Genomic DNA, 15,314 nt, shown 5'->3' on the forward strand with positions numbered 1-15,314 from the left:
CAGTGTTTCCATGTGTGGCCCCCATGACATGGCATGCTCCCTCCTCTTGGGAACTATGAGTAATAAACTATCTTTTCAATGCCAATCATTTCCTGATCTGTTAGCCTTACACACCTCCGATTTTCTATTAATACACTATATTTTAAAACATAGACAATCTATCAAGAAGCATCTAAGTGAATTAAACAGAAGTCTTCTGCATATTTTGTCTAGGGGCAACTAATGTGAAATAAGTGATAACTGAATCTAAAACACCTAGAAAATTTAAATTTGACAGCCAAATATAGCAAGTAATACTCGTTGAACATCACTACTGAAAAAATATTGGCTATATTTAGAAGTATATCAATGTATAATAATATTGATAATAGTATTAGCTGATTGGAACTGAGTATTAACTCTTCAAACAACCATATGAAGTACACCAAGGAATTTATATTGTTCTCATTTTTATTGCTGGGCATTTTAGTGTTCAGTGTGACTAAATGAATTATTCAACCATACACAGCTTTTGGAACAAAAGTAGAACTTTTAAAACTTATTTTTCTTACTTTTTAGATATTACAATTTATTCATAAATATTATTTAAAAATATTCAGGAGATACAGGTAAGGCATAATAATAATAGTCACCTATACTCAGAAGCACTAATGTTAAGTTTTAAGCTACAGACACACATAGCTAAGAGGTAAAATTATTCTTCACAAAAAACATATTATAAATGCCTTTGTATGTTAACAAATATTTAAAGATAACTTTTAGCAGATACCTCATAATCCATTGTATGGATGTATTCTTGTTGTATATTTAGGTCCTTTCCAACTTTTTGCAATAATTAACTTCCTTTTATGTCCATCAATGAATTTAGCTTATGTCTATTAATCAGAAGATGATACTGAGTTTTACCTCTTTTCTAATTCACTATTTTATGTAATAAGACATTAATATTTCTCATAGAGTTTCCCTTATATGAAACTTGAGACTGACAGTTTTCACAGGATTGTTATGAAGATGAAATGTGTAATACATGAAAATGCTTTGACAAATTGAAAGATATTTTCAAATGCTAATTTCCTTGACTAAATGTACATTTTATAATAACAGGTTTAAAACCTCCAAAAGGCTTTTGGACCCACTGGAAACTGAAAGAACTCTCCACAACAACCATACATGGTACTAAGAAAGCACCTTTAAAATCTTTAAAGGACAGAATTGAAAGGAGTCAAGAACGCATAACGGCTGGTAAGTAAACTTATTGTCAACTGTAGGATAAATAGCCAAAATCAAGTATATTAAGTTATTTATTTATAATAACTTCCTTATGATTTATTCTTTGGTGAGGGTTTCAAATTAACATTCGCTTTGTAGATTAGTGTTACAGTAGTTTGAATATTGCTTTACATTTTAGTTTTTCATTGTAAAAGTGGTATGTGGTTAAGTTCTCCCATTTGCCTGTTACTGTATTCTTATATTGATCTTCTATCTTACAATCTCATTACTTCTAGTAACCTTTTTATAGATTTCTTAGGATTTTCTTTATGGAAAATCATGTTATCTGAGAATAAAGAGCATTTTACTTCTTCATTTCCAATCTATATGCCTTTATTTATTTTACTTGCCCAGGTCTAGGACCTCTAAGAAAATGTTAACTAAAAGTGGTGAGAGTGGACATCCTTGCCTCACTCCTGATTTTAGAGGAGGAATGTTAGGTTATTTGCCTTTAAATAAATTTTGGCTGCCAGTTTTTATAGAAGGCTTTATCAGGTGGAGGTAGTTTCATAGATGTACGATCTTGATGAATGCTTTTTAGCATCTACTGAGATGAGCGTATATTTTTTTCTATTTTAGTCTTTTAATATAGTGAATTACATGGATTGATTTTCAAATGTTAACCCAACCCCTAATCCCTAGGGTAAATCCCATTTGGCCATTGTGTATTAACTTATTCATGTACTACTGGATTTAATTTGCTAAAATTTTGTTTTATTTTCCTATACTATCCTGTCTCATTTTAGTAATAAGTATAATGTTCCCTCCTCTTCTCTTTTCTTTCTTTTTTTTTTTTACCTCTTCTCTTTTCTAAAAGAGTTAGTATAAAACTGATATTTATTCTTCTTTCAGTATTTGGTAGAATTCTCCAGTGAAGCCACCCAAGCCTAGAATTTTTTTGTGTGGGAAAGTTTTTGACAACAAATTCAGTCTCCAATAGATGTAGGGGTATTCAATTTACCAGTTCATTCTTAAATAAACTTAGTTGTTTTGTGTGAAATTTTATTTAAATATTTTTGAGGTTTTTTTTTTTTCTTGGATGTAATCCAGTTACTTAGAAATATTTTGATCCATTTGAGCTTTGCTTTTAAGCTTCATTAGGTGGAACCAGAGAAGTCTTTTGTCTAGGACTAACTTGCTTCCCCTGCTGAAGCAATACCCTTCTAAGTATTCTACCCTTGGTCTGTGTGTAGGAGGTTTCCCATCTGACTGTCTAGAACATGAGCTGTGTGTGAGCCCCAAGAATGTTCTGCCTGCTCTTTCCCTTGGGTAGCTCTTTACCAACCTCAGGCAAAGATTCAAGGGTAATCCTCTGAAGATCTTCAGAATGCTCTCTGTGTGAATCTGTCTCCTCCAAATTATGCTGACCTATGAACTTTAGCTTGCCTTGGCCTTCCAGAATGCTAAATTTTATTTTCTCAACTCAGTGAGACTAGTGGATTCTGTTTGGATTCTAACTCCTTACAGTGTCGGGAGGAGACAATTGAAGGGCTCCCTTGTTTGTTTCTCTTTTCTTGAGGATTACTGGCCTGTGCTATCTATTGTCTAACACACGAAAACCATTGTTTCATAGACTTTATCCAAATTTTTAGTTGTTTAAGAAAGAAGAGTAAATCCAGTCCTTGTTACTCTATAATAGTTAGAAGTGGAAGAAATTATATATTTTTTTAAAGAATTAAAAGAAGACTGGGGTCCCTGGGTGGCTCATTCAATTCAGTGTTAGACTTCAGCTCAGGTCATGATCTTGTTTGAGCCCTGCGTTGGACTTCATGCTGACAGCTCAGAGCCAAGAGCCTGCTTTGGATTCTGTGTCTCCCTCTCTCTCTCTGCCCCTCCCCCACTCACACTCTGTCTCTCTCTCTCTCTCTCTCAAAAGTAAATAAACATTAAAAAAATTAAAACAAACCAACCAACCAACAAACAGAAACTGACAGCACAGAGCCTGCTTTTGGATTCTGTGTCTCTTTCTCTGTACTTACCCTACTCACTCTCCCTCTCTCTCTCTCAAAATAAATAAACATTAAAAAAAAAAAAAGAATTAAAAGAAGACCTAAAAATAGTCTTCTATTTTTATTCATATATTTATCATTCCTGGAACTTCATTCCTTGCCTTAAATTTGAGGTTTCCTCATGGTGTTATCTCTCATAGTTCAATTCTGCTAACAATGAATTTCCTTGTTTATTTATCTTAAAATAATGTTCATTTTGCCTTTATTTTTAAAGGACATTTTTGCAGGGTATAGAATTCTGAGTTCATTTTTTGTTTTTTGTCTGTTAGTAAGATATTGTTCCATTGTGTTCTCATTTGTATTATTTCCCTTTGTGTTCATCCTGCTTGGGCTCATTAAGTTTCTTAAACTCATGGTTTGATGTTTTTCACCAAATTTGGGGAATTTTTGCCATTATGTTTTCAAATTTGTTCTATTTCTTTCCTCTGGGATTCCCAATTTTAGCATGTACTATATTACTTAATGTTATCCACAGTTTATTGGGACTTTGTTGTGGGTTTTTTTCAATCTTGTTTTATAGATTTCATAATTTCTATATTTTTCATTTTACATTCACATGCTTTTTCCTATGGTATATGATCTCTTATCCCAATAAATGAATATTTCATTTCCTATATTGTACTTTTCACTTAAGAATTTCCATTTTGCCCTTTTTAAAATAGTTTCCATTTCTATTCTGAGATTCTCTTCCTTTATTATGACGATATTTTCTTTTACATCCTCAAACATATTAAAAATAGTTGCTTTAAGTTCTTATCTGGTAATTCAAACTTTTGGATAACTTTAAGATTGATTTCTCTCACTATCTTTTTCTTGACTATGAATCATAATTTCTTGTTTCACTTCATGTCTAGTAACTTTTTATGTAATCTTGGAATTTTAAATGTGCTTTGAGGATTTTCTGAATTCTGTTAATTTCCACCAACAAATGTTAATTTTTGTTCAAGTAAGTTACTTTGGCTGTATTCAAAGTCCAAATGTTATGTGTTCTGTGATGGTCGATCTGTGATCCCCACCTAGAACTTTAAATCATCCACCTATTCCTTTCCACCCATCCATCTAGAGCTCCCTCTTCCCACCACATGTGTGAGTAATTGAGACACCAGCTAAGGGTTTGGAGAAAACTTACAGTATTCAGATTTTGGGTTTCCTCTTCTGCAGCCCCTTTCTTTGTAGGATTTCTAAAACTCCTTCATTTTTCAATCTTCTGGATGTCCCAAACACTATCCTCTGACTCCTTAAACCAATAATATTTCTACTTTATATGTGAATTCCATCCACTCACATGCCATGATGACTAAGTAGTACCATCAGACAAAAAGTTGTTTAAGCAACTGCATGAACACAAATTTCATCCACTTAGCAGCTCCCTCTTATAGGGTTCAACTCCCCTCCAATTTCTACCTGCTGTTGTTGGTCATTTTCTGGTACCTACAAATGGCTGTGTTTTTAAAAAATATGTTTAAGAATTTGTAATTTTGATCTTTGGGAAAGTCAGACCGATATAAATTAAATATTTTATTTAAATACTATTTTACAACTTAAATATCAAATTTTCAAGTCACATTTTCCCTTAAAACTTTATATGTTTCTTTATTGTCTTCTATTATTTAGTCTAGTAGAAAAGTCTAAAGTCAACTATTTTTTTCTTTACAATTAATTTATGATATTTTGTTTTACATTTCTGTTTAGATGTTTCCAAAATTTTTACATTTGTCTTTAAAATTGAAAAATGTCAGTGGAATGTGTCTTGGTATGAATGAAAGTTTTCATAGATTTTTCCTAATGATAAATTTAGTTATAATTCTTGGATTTCCCAAAGCTCCATCACAGACCTAGTAAAGGTCCTAGCCAAATATTTCAAGTGAGACAGAAACTTACATGGCCAGACTGAAGAGGGAGGGAAAGTGCTTCTGTTTCAGATATTTTTTTTTAAATTTTTTTTTAACATTTATTTATTTTTGAGACAGAGACAGAGCATGAACGGGGGAGGGGCAGAGAGAGAGGGAGACACAGAATCGGAAGCAGGCTCCAGGCTCTGAGCCATCAGCCCAGAGCCCCACACGGGGCTCGAACTCACAGACCGCTAGATCGTGACCTGAGCTGAAGTCGGACGCTTAACCAACTGAGCCACCCAGGCACCCCCTGTTTCAGATATTTAACCAAAAAGCTTCAGTCTACCATTGGAGAGTATTCTCTTAACACTGAGGAAATAAAATATCTAGAGAAAGGCTTTCACATGGTATGCTATAAAAGACTAACTGCTGCAGTATAAAAACCGATTACATATAAGGATCAATGGAAAAAAAAAAAAGAAAGAAAGAAAAAGTCTACTAGAAGTTGTTCATTTGGTAAATGTGGTATAAGCCAAGAACAGTTTTCTGTTAGGCAGCAAAAACTGACAGGGCCCTGGAAGTTAGGCTGGAAGCAAAAAATCAAGTCCCTGGGAAAGACCACTGTTTTTTATATTATGTCTTAGCCCTTTCAGGAGCTTACCCAGCCACCAGGTATTCCTGAACTGTAGAGGTAGAAGTGACTGCATAAGTCTTCTCATTAGTTTCCCACCAAAACATCTCATTTCAATGCAGCTTGTGCTTTTCTAAGTAAGTTTTTGCCACTGGGAGTGTAGATCTGTCAAGACCTCCTCCTGTGTACTTTCGCATCGTGTGATAAAGTATATTAATTATCAAAGACTTTTAAAATTTTGGTCCTATTTCATAGGCTTCAGATATAAAACCAATTTATCTAACTATGTTCTGGTGATGATGGATGCAGACTTTCCTATTTATGCTTCATGGTTCTTTAACTTAAGGGTTGGGAGAAAGACTAAAGTAGCTGTGTTTATCCCACCACCTTATGTAGAAGTCTCCTTTTAGATGTGTTTTTATTATTATATTTTATTCAAGCATGCAGAAAAGTAAAAAATATTTCCCACATGTAATAAATATTTATATTTTTTCCATATTTGCTTTACAAGCCTTTTATTTATGGGGTTTTTTTTTGTACTATTTCTAAATTTGTCTTCCCCTCTCTAAATGTAACGGCTTACTTAAATTTGTGGGCATCCGTTCTTTCTATAATACATATTTTTTTATGTTCTTTAGTTCAATAAAATAGATGAAATTCTTTTACATTTCAAAATCTAGCAATAATCAACATTCAATAGTTTAAAATAATCAATAGGTATTAATTTTTTTTACCAATATATTGGTAAATTTTTTTATTTAGTTAATTTTTTTAATTTACATCCAAGTTAGTTAGCGTATAGTGCAACAATGATTTCAGGAGTGGATTCCTTAATGCCCCTTACCCATTTACCCCATCCCCCTCTCCCACAACCCCTCCACTAACCCTCTGTTTGTTCTCCATATTTAAGAGTCTCTTATGTTTTGTCCCCCTCCCTGTTTTTATATTATTTTTGCTTCCCTTCCCTTATGTTCATCTGTTTTGTCTCTTAAAGCCCTCATATGAGTGAAGTCATATATTTGTCTTTTTCTGACTAATTTCGCTTAGCATAATACCTTCCAGTTCCATCCACGTAGTTGCAAATGGCAAGATTTCATTCTTTTTGATTGCCAAGTAATACTCCATCGTATATATATACCACATCTTTATCCATTCATCCATCGATGGACATTTGGGCTCTTTACATACTTTGGCTATTGTTGATAGTGCTGCTATAAACATGGGGGGTGCATGTGTCCCTTCAAAACAGCACACCTATATCCCGTGGATAAATGCCTGGTAGTGCAATTGCTGGGTCATAGGGTAGTTCAATTTTTAGTTTTTTGAGGAACCTCCATACTGTTTTCCAGAGTGGCTGCACCAGCTTGCATTCACACCAGCAGTGCAAAAGAGATTGTCTTTCTCTGCATCCTCGCCAACATCTGTTGTTGCCTGAGTTGTTAATATTAGCCATTCTGACAGGTGTAAAGTGGTATCTCATTGTGGTTTTGATTTGTATTTCCCTGATGATGAGTGATGTTGAGCATTTTTTCATGTGTCAGTCGGCCATCTGGATGTCTTCTTTGGAGACGTGTCTATTCATGTCTTTTGCCCATTTCTTCACTGGATGATTTGGTTTTTGGGTGTTGAGTTTGATAAGTTCTTTATAGATTTTGGATACTAACCCTTTATCTGATATGACATTTGCAAATATTTTCTCCCATTCTGTTGGTTGCCTTTTAGTTTTGCTGATTGCTTCTCTGTGCAGAAGCTTTTTTTACCAGTACTTTTGACCATGTTGTGCTCTGAGCTGACAGCTCGGAGAGCCTGGAGCCTGCTTCAGATTTGTCTCTCTCTCTCTCTCCCCAAAATAAATAAACATTTAAAAAAATTTTAATGAAGATTCTAGGTGGTGAATTACAATGCTTGAAAGAGCTTGTTTACTGTATTTCTAATAATTATTTTCATTTGAAATACAAATAAATATTTATTTCAAACACACTTGATTTTAATAATAGGAAATCTTGATAAAATGTATCATATATTTTACTAGCCCCTAAATATTTGAAAAATACTTGTTATATTTGACTTTAAAACATGACTTGATTCTTCTGTTTCTGGATGAGACCTAAGTCTGGTAGGGTAGGTTAGAGACTTAATGAGTATTTCCTTTCATATACTGCTCAAAATTAAAATTTAGTACTTTATCTTAAACTTGTGTAAATCTTCCATTTGAAGTATGTACTTGATAACATGTGTTAACTTTGTAGAGCCTTATTAGTAATATTCTTATGTGGCTGGTCACTTTTATTATCACCTATAAAGTGAGAAAACTAAAACATAAGAAATTAAGTAATAACTTACGCAAGGTCACAAAACTGATAAGTAGTGGAATATGAATTCATTTCCAGGAAATTCTTGCCTAGACTCTGAACTCTTAGCCACCTCACATGCTTCCTCTCAGCCATTTAATTTTACAAGCTTATGAGTACATTAAGGCTTAAAATTGTCATCATAAGATAAGGGTTGTAACTTATAAGAGTTGCCATAGCCTTAATCCTTCATGACTAATATGAATGAGTTTTTAGATCCTTTCCTGGGATCAAATTTTAATAGGTAAGAAGGAAGCAGGGAGATATGATAGTAGAAGGGGCAGAAAGGGAGCAAGACTGGGGGGAGGGTGCGGAATTCACTTGTTTCCACATTTTGTATATGGATTTCTCTAGAAATAGCAAGCAATGGTTTGGGGAATCAGAAAGCCACATTCTGGGGCCAAAGTGGTCCAGAAATACAATGACAGCAAAGGGTTGGAACTTCTAATACTCTTGTTATGCACCAATGTTTTTGGCAGGGGAACTAAAAGGCAGTTGTATTTTCAAAAAGTCAAGAATTTCTTAAAAGGGGTTTATTTTGTTCTTTTTTTTACAAAGTAGTTTTTTTCTGTAAACTTCTGCTTAGATTGTGACTATCAGGAGATATGTTTAAGGTAGAACTTTGTTCAAATCTATGTGTTTATTTGAACTTTGAGGCTCTTATATTTTCCTAGGGCCCTAGCCTGCTTTTAAAGCTATCTTCTTGAATTTTTATATCAGTTAGTGGTCAATGAGTACCTCTCTTCCACATAGAGAGGAAGATCTCAGAGATCCAGGCCACTTTCATCTTCTGGGGTCACCAGCCTATACAGCTGCACAGTCATTAGAATTAATCTGCATCAGGGGGGGCCTGGGTGGCTCGGTCGGTTAAGCGTCCGACTTTGGCTCAGGTCATGATCTCACAGCCCGTGAGTTCGAGCCCCGTGTCGGGCTCTGTGCTGACAGCTCGGAGCCTGGAGCCTGTTTCGGATTCTGTGTCTCCCTCTCTCTCTGCCCCTCCCCTGTTCGTGCTCTGCCTCTATCTTAAAAATAAATAAACGTTAAAAAAAATTTTAAAAAAAAGAATTAATCTGCATCAGGAGAATATAGGAGGAGTAGGCACACAATTTTAAAAGTCTCGACTAAAGTTATATAAATTTCCAGTTATAAAATGAATATGTTGGGGTGCCTGGGTGTCTGAGTCAGTTAAGCATCCGACTTTGGCGCAGGTCATGATCTCAGTTTGTGAGTTCGAGCCCCGCGTTGGGCTCTGTGCTGACAGCTCAGAGCCTGGAGCCTGCTTTGGATTCTGTATCTCACTCTCTCTCTGCCCCTCCCCCACTCACACTCTGTCTCTCTCTCTCTCTCTGTCTCTTAAAAATTAATGAACGTCATACAAATTTTTTTTAATGAGTATGTCATGGGAATGTAATGTGCAACATGGCAATTTGGTTAATAATGCTCTATTACATATTTGAAACTAGGTAGAAGAATGGCTCTTGAAAGTTCTCATTGCAAGAAAAAAATGTGACATATGTGGTGATGGATATTAACCAGACTTATTGTGGTGATCATTTTGCAATATATAAAAATATCAAATCATTACATTGTACACTTGAAACTAATATGTAATATCACTTATACCTCAATTTTAAAAAGTTTTGGCTTGGAAGTCACCCACATCACTTCCAATCAGATACTATTGTTGAGAATAAGCCATGGCTATATATAGATGTAACGAGGGTTGGCAAATTAAAACAAAACAAAACCAAAACAAAACAAAACAAAAACAACTCTGACTAGGAAGCTGCTACATAGTAACAGCATTGTACTATAGAAGGTGGATCTATGCATTTTGAAGGACAGATAAGTGTCTCTACTACAGGAATTAAGTTAAATAATAGTGTAGTAATCCTTATGTATGGAATGCTTATGCTGTGGCCTATAATACAATTTGTGATAATACAATTTGAGTGTCAAAGAAAAATTTGGGAGAACTTGCATATATCAATCACCATGATCTTGACAGTTTTCCGATGCTTAAAGACTGCCTAATGAGTCAGTGGTGTTAACAAATGTGATTTTTTTATATCATATAAAGAAATGTGTCAACATCTAGAATATCTGCATAACTCACTGAATCAATATTTTTCAAATGACCAATGCATGGATTTTTAAAATGTGGTTTTAGGGGCACCTGGCTGGCTCAGTCAGTTAAGCGTCCAACTTCATTTCAGGTCATGATCACTTGGTTCATGAGTTCGAGCCCCATATCGGGTGATGTATAGAAGTGTTGAATCACCATATTTTATACACCTGAAACTAATGTTACACTGTATGTTAACAATTGAAATTTAAGTAAAAACTTAAAAAATAAAATAGTTATCTTTTCTAAAAAGATGCTATTTATATTAACGTGAAATGGGTTTATTAATGAACTAGTGTTCAAGATTTCTCAGTTTTAATATCTGTTGTAAGAAATGCTGATAGATACAAAATCCTTATAAACAAAAGTTCTTTGGTGTCTTCAATTATTCTTAAGAGTATAAAAGCGCCCTGAGACCAAAAAGCTTGATGGCCACTGCCTTACAGGAAATCACTGCAAAGGGGCTTGCCCCATGGCATTTGAGAGCTACTGTATTCTGGTTGCAGTTTTATAGTTTCTGTATTGCTTCTCTCCAAGCTGGACTTAGTAACCACTGTGCGGAACCCCGTAAACAAAAGACTCGGATAATTTATTTACTAGGTCATAAGCATGTTTTGTTTGGAGATTTCTACAGTTACTAATGGTTCTTCAGCTCTCATGTATTTACCTTTCACATAAAAGACTTGAATTTCTTGATTATGTAATGTAACTTTTCTGGGCCTTACGTTTCCACCTGAAAAAAAAATGACGTGATTAGAATATATGATTTCTCTATTCCCCTTCTCTAACATTTTATTACTCTATTACTTATATCTTTAGGTGCTGAATAATCTTCCAAAACGGTTGTTTACTATTGAGGTAGAATTAGCAATAGAGACTGGTGGCTTAGATATATTATTTTAGAGCTCTTCCCCCTTTATAGTCGTGTGTGTGTGTGTGTGTGTGTGTGTGTGTGTGTGTGTATCTTGTGTGTATAAATATGTTAATCTGTGTGCTGGAGGAATGCTAAGGCGGGTGAAGGGCAGAAATGGGGTAAAACATGAGTGTATATATACCCATGTATGCATATATATGACTTTTAATAAATACGATAACCTGTGCTTTATGTATAATGCTATCTCAGAATTGCTGCTTCTAATCGAAAACATATTTATTTAGCTTTTTAAAAATGTATTTATTTATCTTGAGAGGGCGGGAGGGGCAGAGAGAGAGGGAGAGAGAGAATCCCAAGCAGGGCCCAGGCTGACCTGATGTGGGGCTCAGTCCCACAAAACCGTGAGATCATGACCTCAGATGAAATCAAGAGTCACATGCTTAACTGACCGAGCCACCCAGACGCCCCTCCAAAACATATTTAAACCATAATTTCCTCTTGAGCATTTGAGATGCTTATTTTCATGTGGGCTTAACTTTTCTTTAAAGTTTTAAACTAACAAAATGTTCTGTTTTTGTTTTTAATGAAATAGACAACAGATAGTTAAAATTTGCCTTCTAAACAGAAAAGCATTATCTCCCTTTTTAGGACTGGAATGTAAGCAGTTATAGAATTTCAGTATCTGGAATGACTCGGTATTTACAAGCCAGCTGCCCTTAACCAGTGTATTGTTAGATTATTTACAAGACTAAAGTTTTAATGTTCACCTCTCTTATTGTGGTAGAACACCATATAACCTTTTATACTCAGATGAAGATCATTTTTGAAATGCTATTTTTATACCTCTCTCCTAGTTTTTAAGCCCAATTTTTCTCTTATCTGGACTTCACAGTTAAAAAACTAACATATTCATGAATTTTTATAAACTGTAGTTTAAACTATATGCACCATGGGGCGCCTGGGTGGCGCAGTCGGTTAAGCGTCCGACTTCAGCCAGGTCACGATCTCGCGGTCCGTGAGTTCGAGCCCCGCGTCAGGCTCTGGGCTGATGGCTCGGAGCCTGGAGCCTGTTTCCGATTCTGTGTCTCCCCCTCTCTCTCTGCCCCTCCCCCGTTCATGCCCTGTCTCTCTCTGTCCCAAAAATAAATAAAAAAACGTTGAAAAAAAAAAAATTAAACTATATGCACCAAAAAAACCCTTATATTCAGTCAACATATAACTTTTAAATAATTATGTGTGCATCATTGTACTTAGTGCTTGGGAAGATAAAAAAAAGAAAAGAAACATAGTAGTTCCTCTATAGACAAGTAATAGTTGATATTTAGCAAATGCCATGTCCCATGACATGTTACAGAAATAGTAATAGCCCAATGGATTAGCTACTTGAACTTTAATTTGTACCTCTGTCAATTTGCTACCTCTTTACTCTCAGAATGCCTATGGACAATAAAAAAATTAAAAAAAAAAAAAAACAACTTGGAAATAAAATAGTTTCCTGAGAATTAAGCCAGTAAAATCTTGGCATTATGTTTTTCATTATACAATATTGAAAGAAAACCAAGAAATTTTCATGGCTGAAGAGAGAGGAAGCCCCAAAACACTAATAAGATGGCCAGAGATATAAGCTCCCAATATGGTAGTAATTTAATAAATTGTATTATTGTATTGTTATTGGTTGCATTTCATACTGTGTGGGAAAGACTATATGAACAAAAGTGAGGAAAACAACATGTGGCACAAAATAGACGCAGCCTAAAGATTCGGAAACTGGCTGTGTTTTTACAGAAGTATTCAGATTTGATCATTGTGAATTAGATTTTATGATAATTTGGATAATGTATCTTTCAAAACCATTTTTGGTTCCTTTGCTTTGATGCCATGCTTGCCAAGCAATTTTCTAATTACTAAATTAGCTTTTAAGATCTAAATTAGCTTTAAGACCAATCTTCCATGGTCTGCCCTAGGGTGACTGGCAAATGCCTCCCCTAGATATGTTGGTTTGCTGTTTGGTGGTAGTGGTCAGAGGTGCTGGAGAGCATAAAAAAACAGTGGGTCCTCATTGTATTATGAAGCACATTAACATACTTTATTGAGTGACATGGAAATGCCAAGCTAAGGTGAAGTGAATAACAAGAATTTGAATACAACTGAGGGATTTAGTCACTGGCGTGAATAAAACATGGTTTTGAAAGAGGTGAATCTAAAGATGTTGAAAAATAAGTTAGTTGGGTTTTGGTGATAGGTTAAAGGGAAGTAGAGACAAGAATAAAAGCTGACTATATTTTGAGTGTAAATATTAAAGAGAACATTTATCTTCTCTCATGCACTGTTGGTCAGAATATATATTTGGAAAAAGCTTTCTGAAAATGTTTTTCAATTTGCATTTTATTTTTTTAATGTTTATATTTGAGAGAGAGATAGAGTGTGAGCGGGGAAGGGGCAGAGAGAGGAGACACAGAATCTGAAACAGGCTCCAGGCTTTGAGCTGTCAGCACAGAGCCCTACACGGGGCTCGAACCCACGGACCTTGAGATCATGACCTGAGCCAAACTGACTGAGCCACCCAGGTGTCTCTCAATTTGCATTTTTAAAGGATTTTTTAATATAATAATTTTATTTCCTATAATCATATTAAGAAAATAATCAGAATTATAAAGAAGTATATACCAAGAAATTCATATTTACGTTAGTGAAAAGTTTGAAACAACCAAAATAACCAACAATAGATCAGTTAAATAAGGAAGAGTAAAAGTAGACGGCCTGTGAGATCCATGAATTGGTTGATTAATAGGAAAATTTTGTTAAATTGATATATGCACACCTTCAATATTTTGTTTACTTCAAACATAACAATGTGCATTCATTTATCAGTTTTTATGTGAGGCTATGGGCTTTCCTCTGAGCATGATTCTAATAATTATCATACCCATTAAATACTGTCAACAGTGTCCAGTTTGAGTTTCTTTAAAATGGACTGAGAATTCAATGATATTTGCCGAGCAGTCTGAGTGCATAATTGTAGATTGTTATTATTTTTTCCTGTTGTCTTGCCCATACCTAATTTAACATCTTAAGTTTTCAATCACTCACTTTTTCCATTGCCACTCCATAGGCAACTCTAAGAACTTTGATTTCTATCCTGAATAATATGGAAAACAATTGCAGTTTTGAACAGAGGAATTGCATGATCTAAAATATAAGAGAACAGAATCACTGTGGCTGCTCTGTTTGAAAAAGGACTATGGTGTATGTTGGGGTGCCCTTTGTGCGCTTTATACTCCATAATCGGTCCAAAGCAAAAACAGTTGTAGCTGTCTTTCCAGTGTTTGCATTTCCTTTTAGCTTCAGTGTGAATAGCAAAAATATAGAAGCATCTAGGGAAACCAGGGATCCAAGAAGCACTGCAGACTTTGAAATCATATTGAAAAATAGAGAATTAGATGGGAAGCAACATAAGGCTTTTCAGAGTGTTTCAGGAAGCAACAAAGATAAAGATCCAGTATAGTTCCTGAAGGGGTTTCCTTCCCCACCCCCACCCTCACCCCCACCCTCACCCCCACCACCCCATTTAGCTAATTGGTTCTCAAATGCATAGGTCTATTAGAATCTTCAGAGGAGCTTTAAAAATACCCTTGCCTGTGCCCCAACCCAGAAATACTGGTGCAATTGGCCTGGGCTGGGCCTAGGCCTCATTTAAAAAAAAAAAAAAAAAAATCCCAGGTGATTCCAATATGCATTTAGCATTAAAATCGATTGTTTTTCAAGTATTTTTAGGTCTTATCCTCACAGGCAGCTTATGACTGATTGCCTCCACCTTCTACGATAAAACTCACTGTAGCTCAAGAAATTTCAACCATGTATATGATCTTACTCTCTTGAGGTAGAGAAGTGAAGGGGAGGATTATCTTCAGGTTGAGTCTGAGGGCTTAGTCATTTCCTTCATATAGAGGTAAAGTGATATTGTTAGTTTTCGAGCTATATTAGGAATTCTAAGGAGGCGCAAGTCAAATTAATTATGTGGTTCCAGCCTTTTCTCAATTATCCTTGTACGAATGGACCATACGATATCCTTCATGGAAGTATCAAAAGTGTTGCCTCAGAGAATATACCTGCTTCATCTTTCTCTGCTGAATAGCTCACCAAGGAAAGCCATGAAATACTCTTATTAGGCCCTAACGAATCCTGTCTTATGGCAGGAACCTTAAAAACATCCCATTTAT

At 35.1% G+C, this 15,314-nt stretch overlaps 1 protein-coding gene across 7 annotated transcripts in view; it reads left to right on the forward strand.

The window, feature by feature from the left end:
• Positions 1-15,314, forward strand: part of FAM227B (family with sequence similarity 227 member B) — a 195,121-nt gene that overhangs the window by 50,612 nt on the left and 129,195 nt on the right. For all 7 annotated transcript variants that reach the window (XR_002078047.2, XM_019442162.2, XM_019442163.2 and 4 more), the window contains one exon: positions 1,105-1,242. Coding sequence is in view for 6 of the 7 variants with exons in the window: in XM_019442162.2 (XP_019297707.2) it covers positions 1,105-1,242 (138 nt within the window). In the remaining variant the exon portion in view is untranslated. The remainder of the gene's footprint in view (positions 1-1,104; positions 1,243-15,314) is intronic.

This window comes from Panthera pardus, unplaced genomic scaffold (assembly GCF_024362965.1).
Source record: "Panthera pardus isolate Hobbes unplaced genomic scaffold, ASM2436296v1 HiC_scaffold_24, whole genome shotgun sequence".
In the NCBI taxonomy this organism is placed as follows: Eukaryota; Metazoa; Chordata; class Mammalia; order Carnivora; family Felidae; genus Panthera; species Panthera pardus.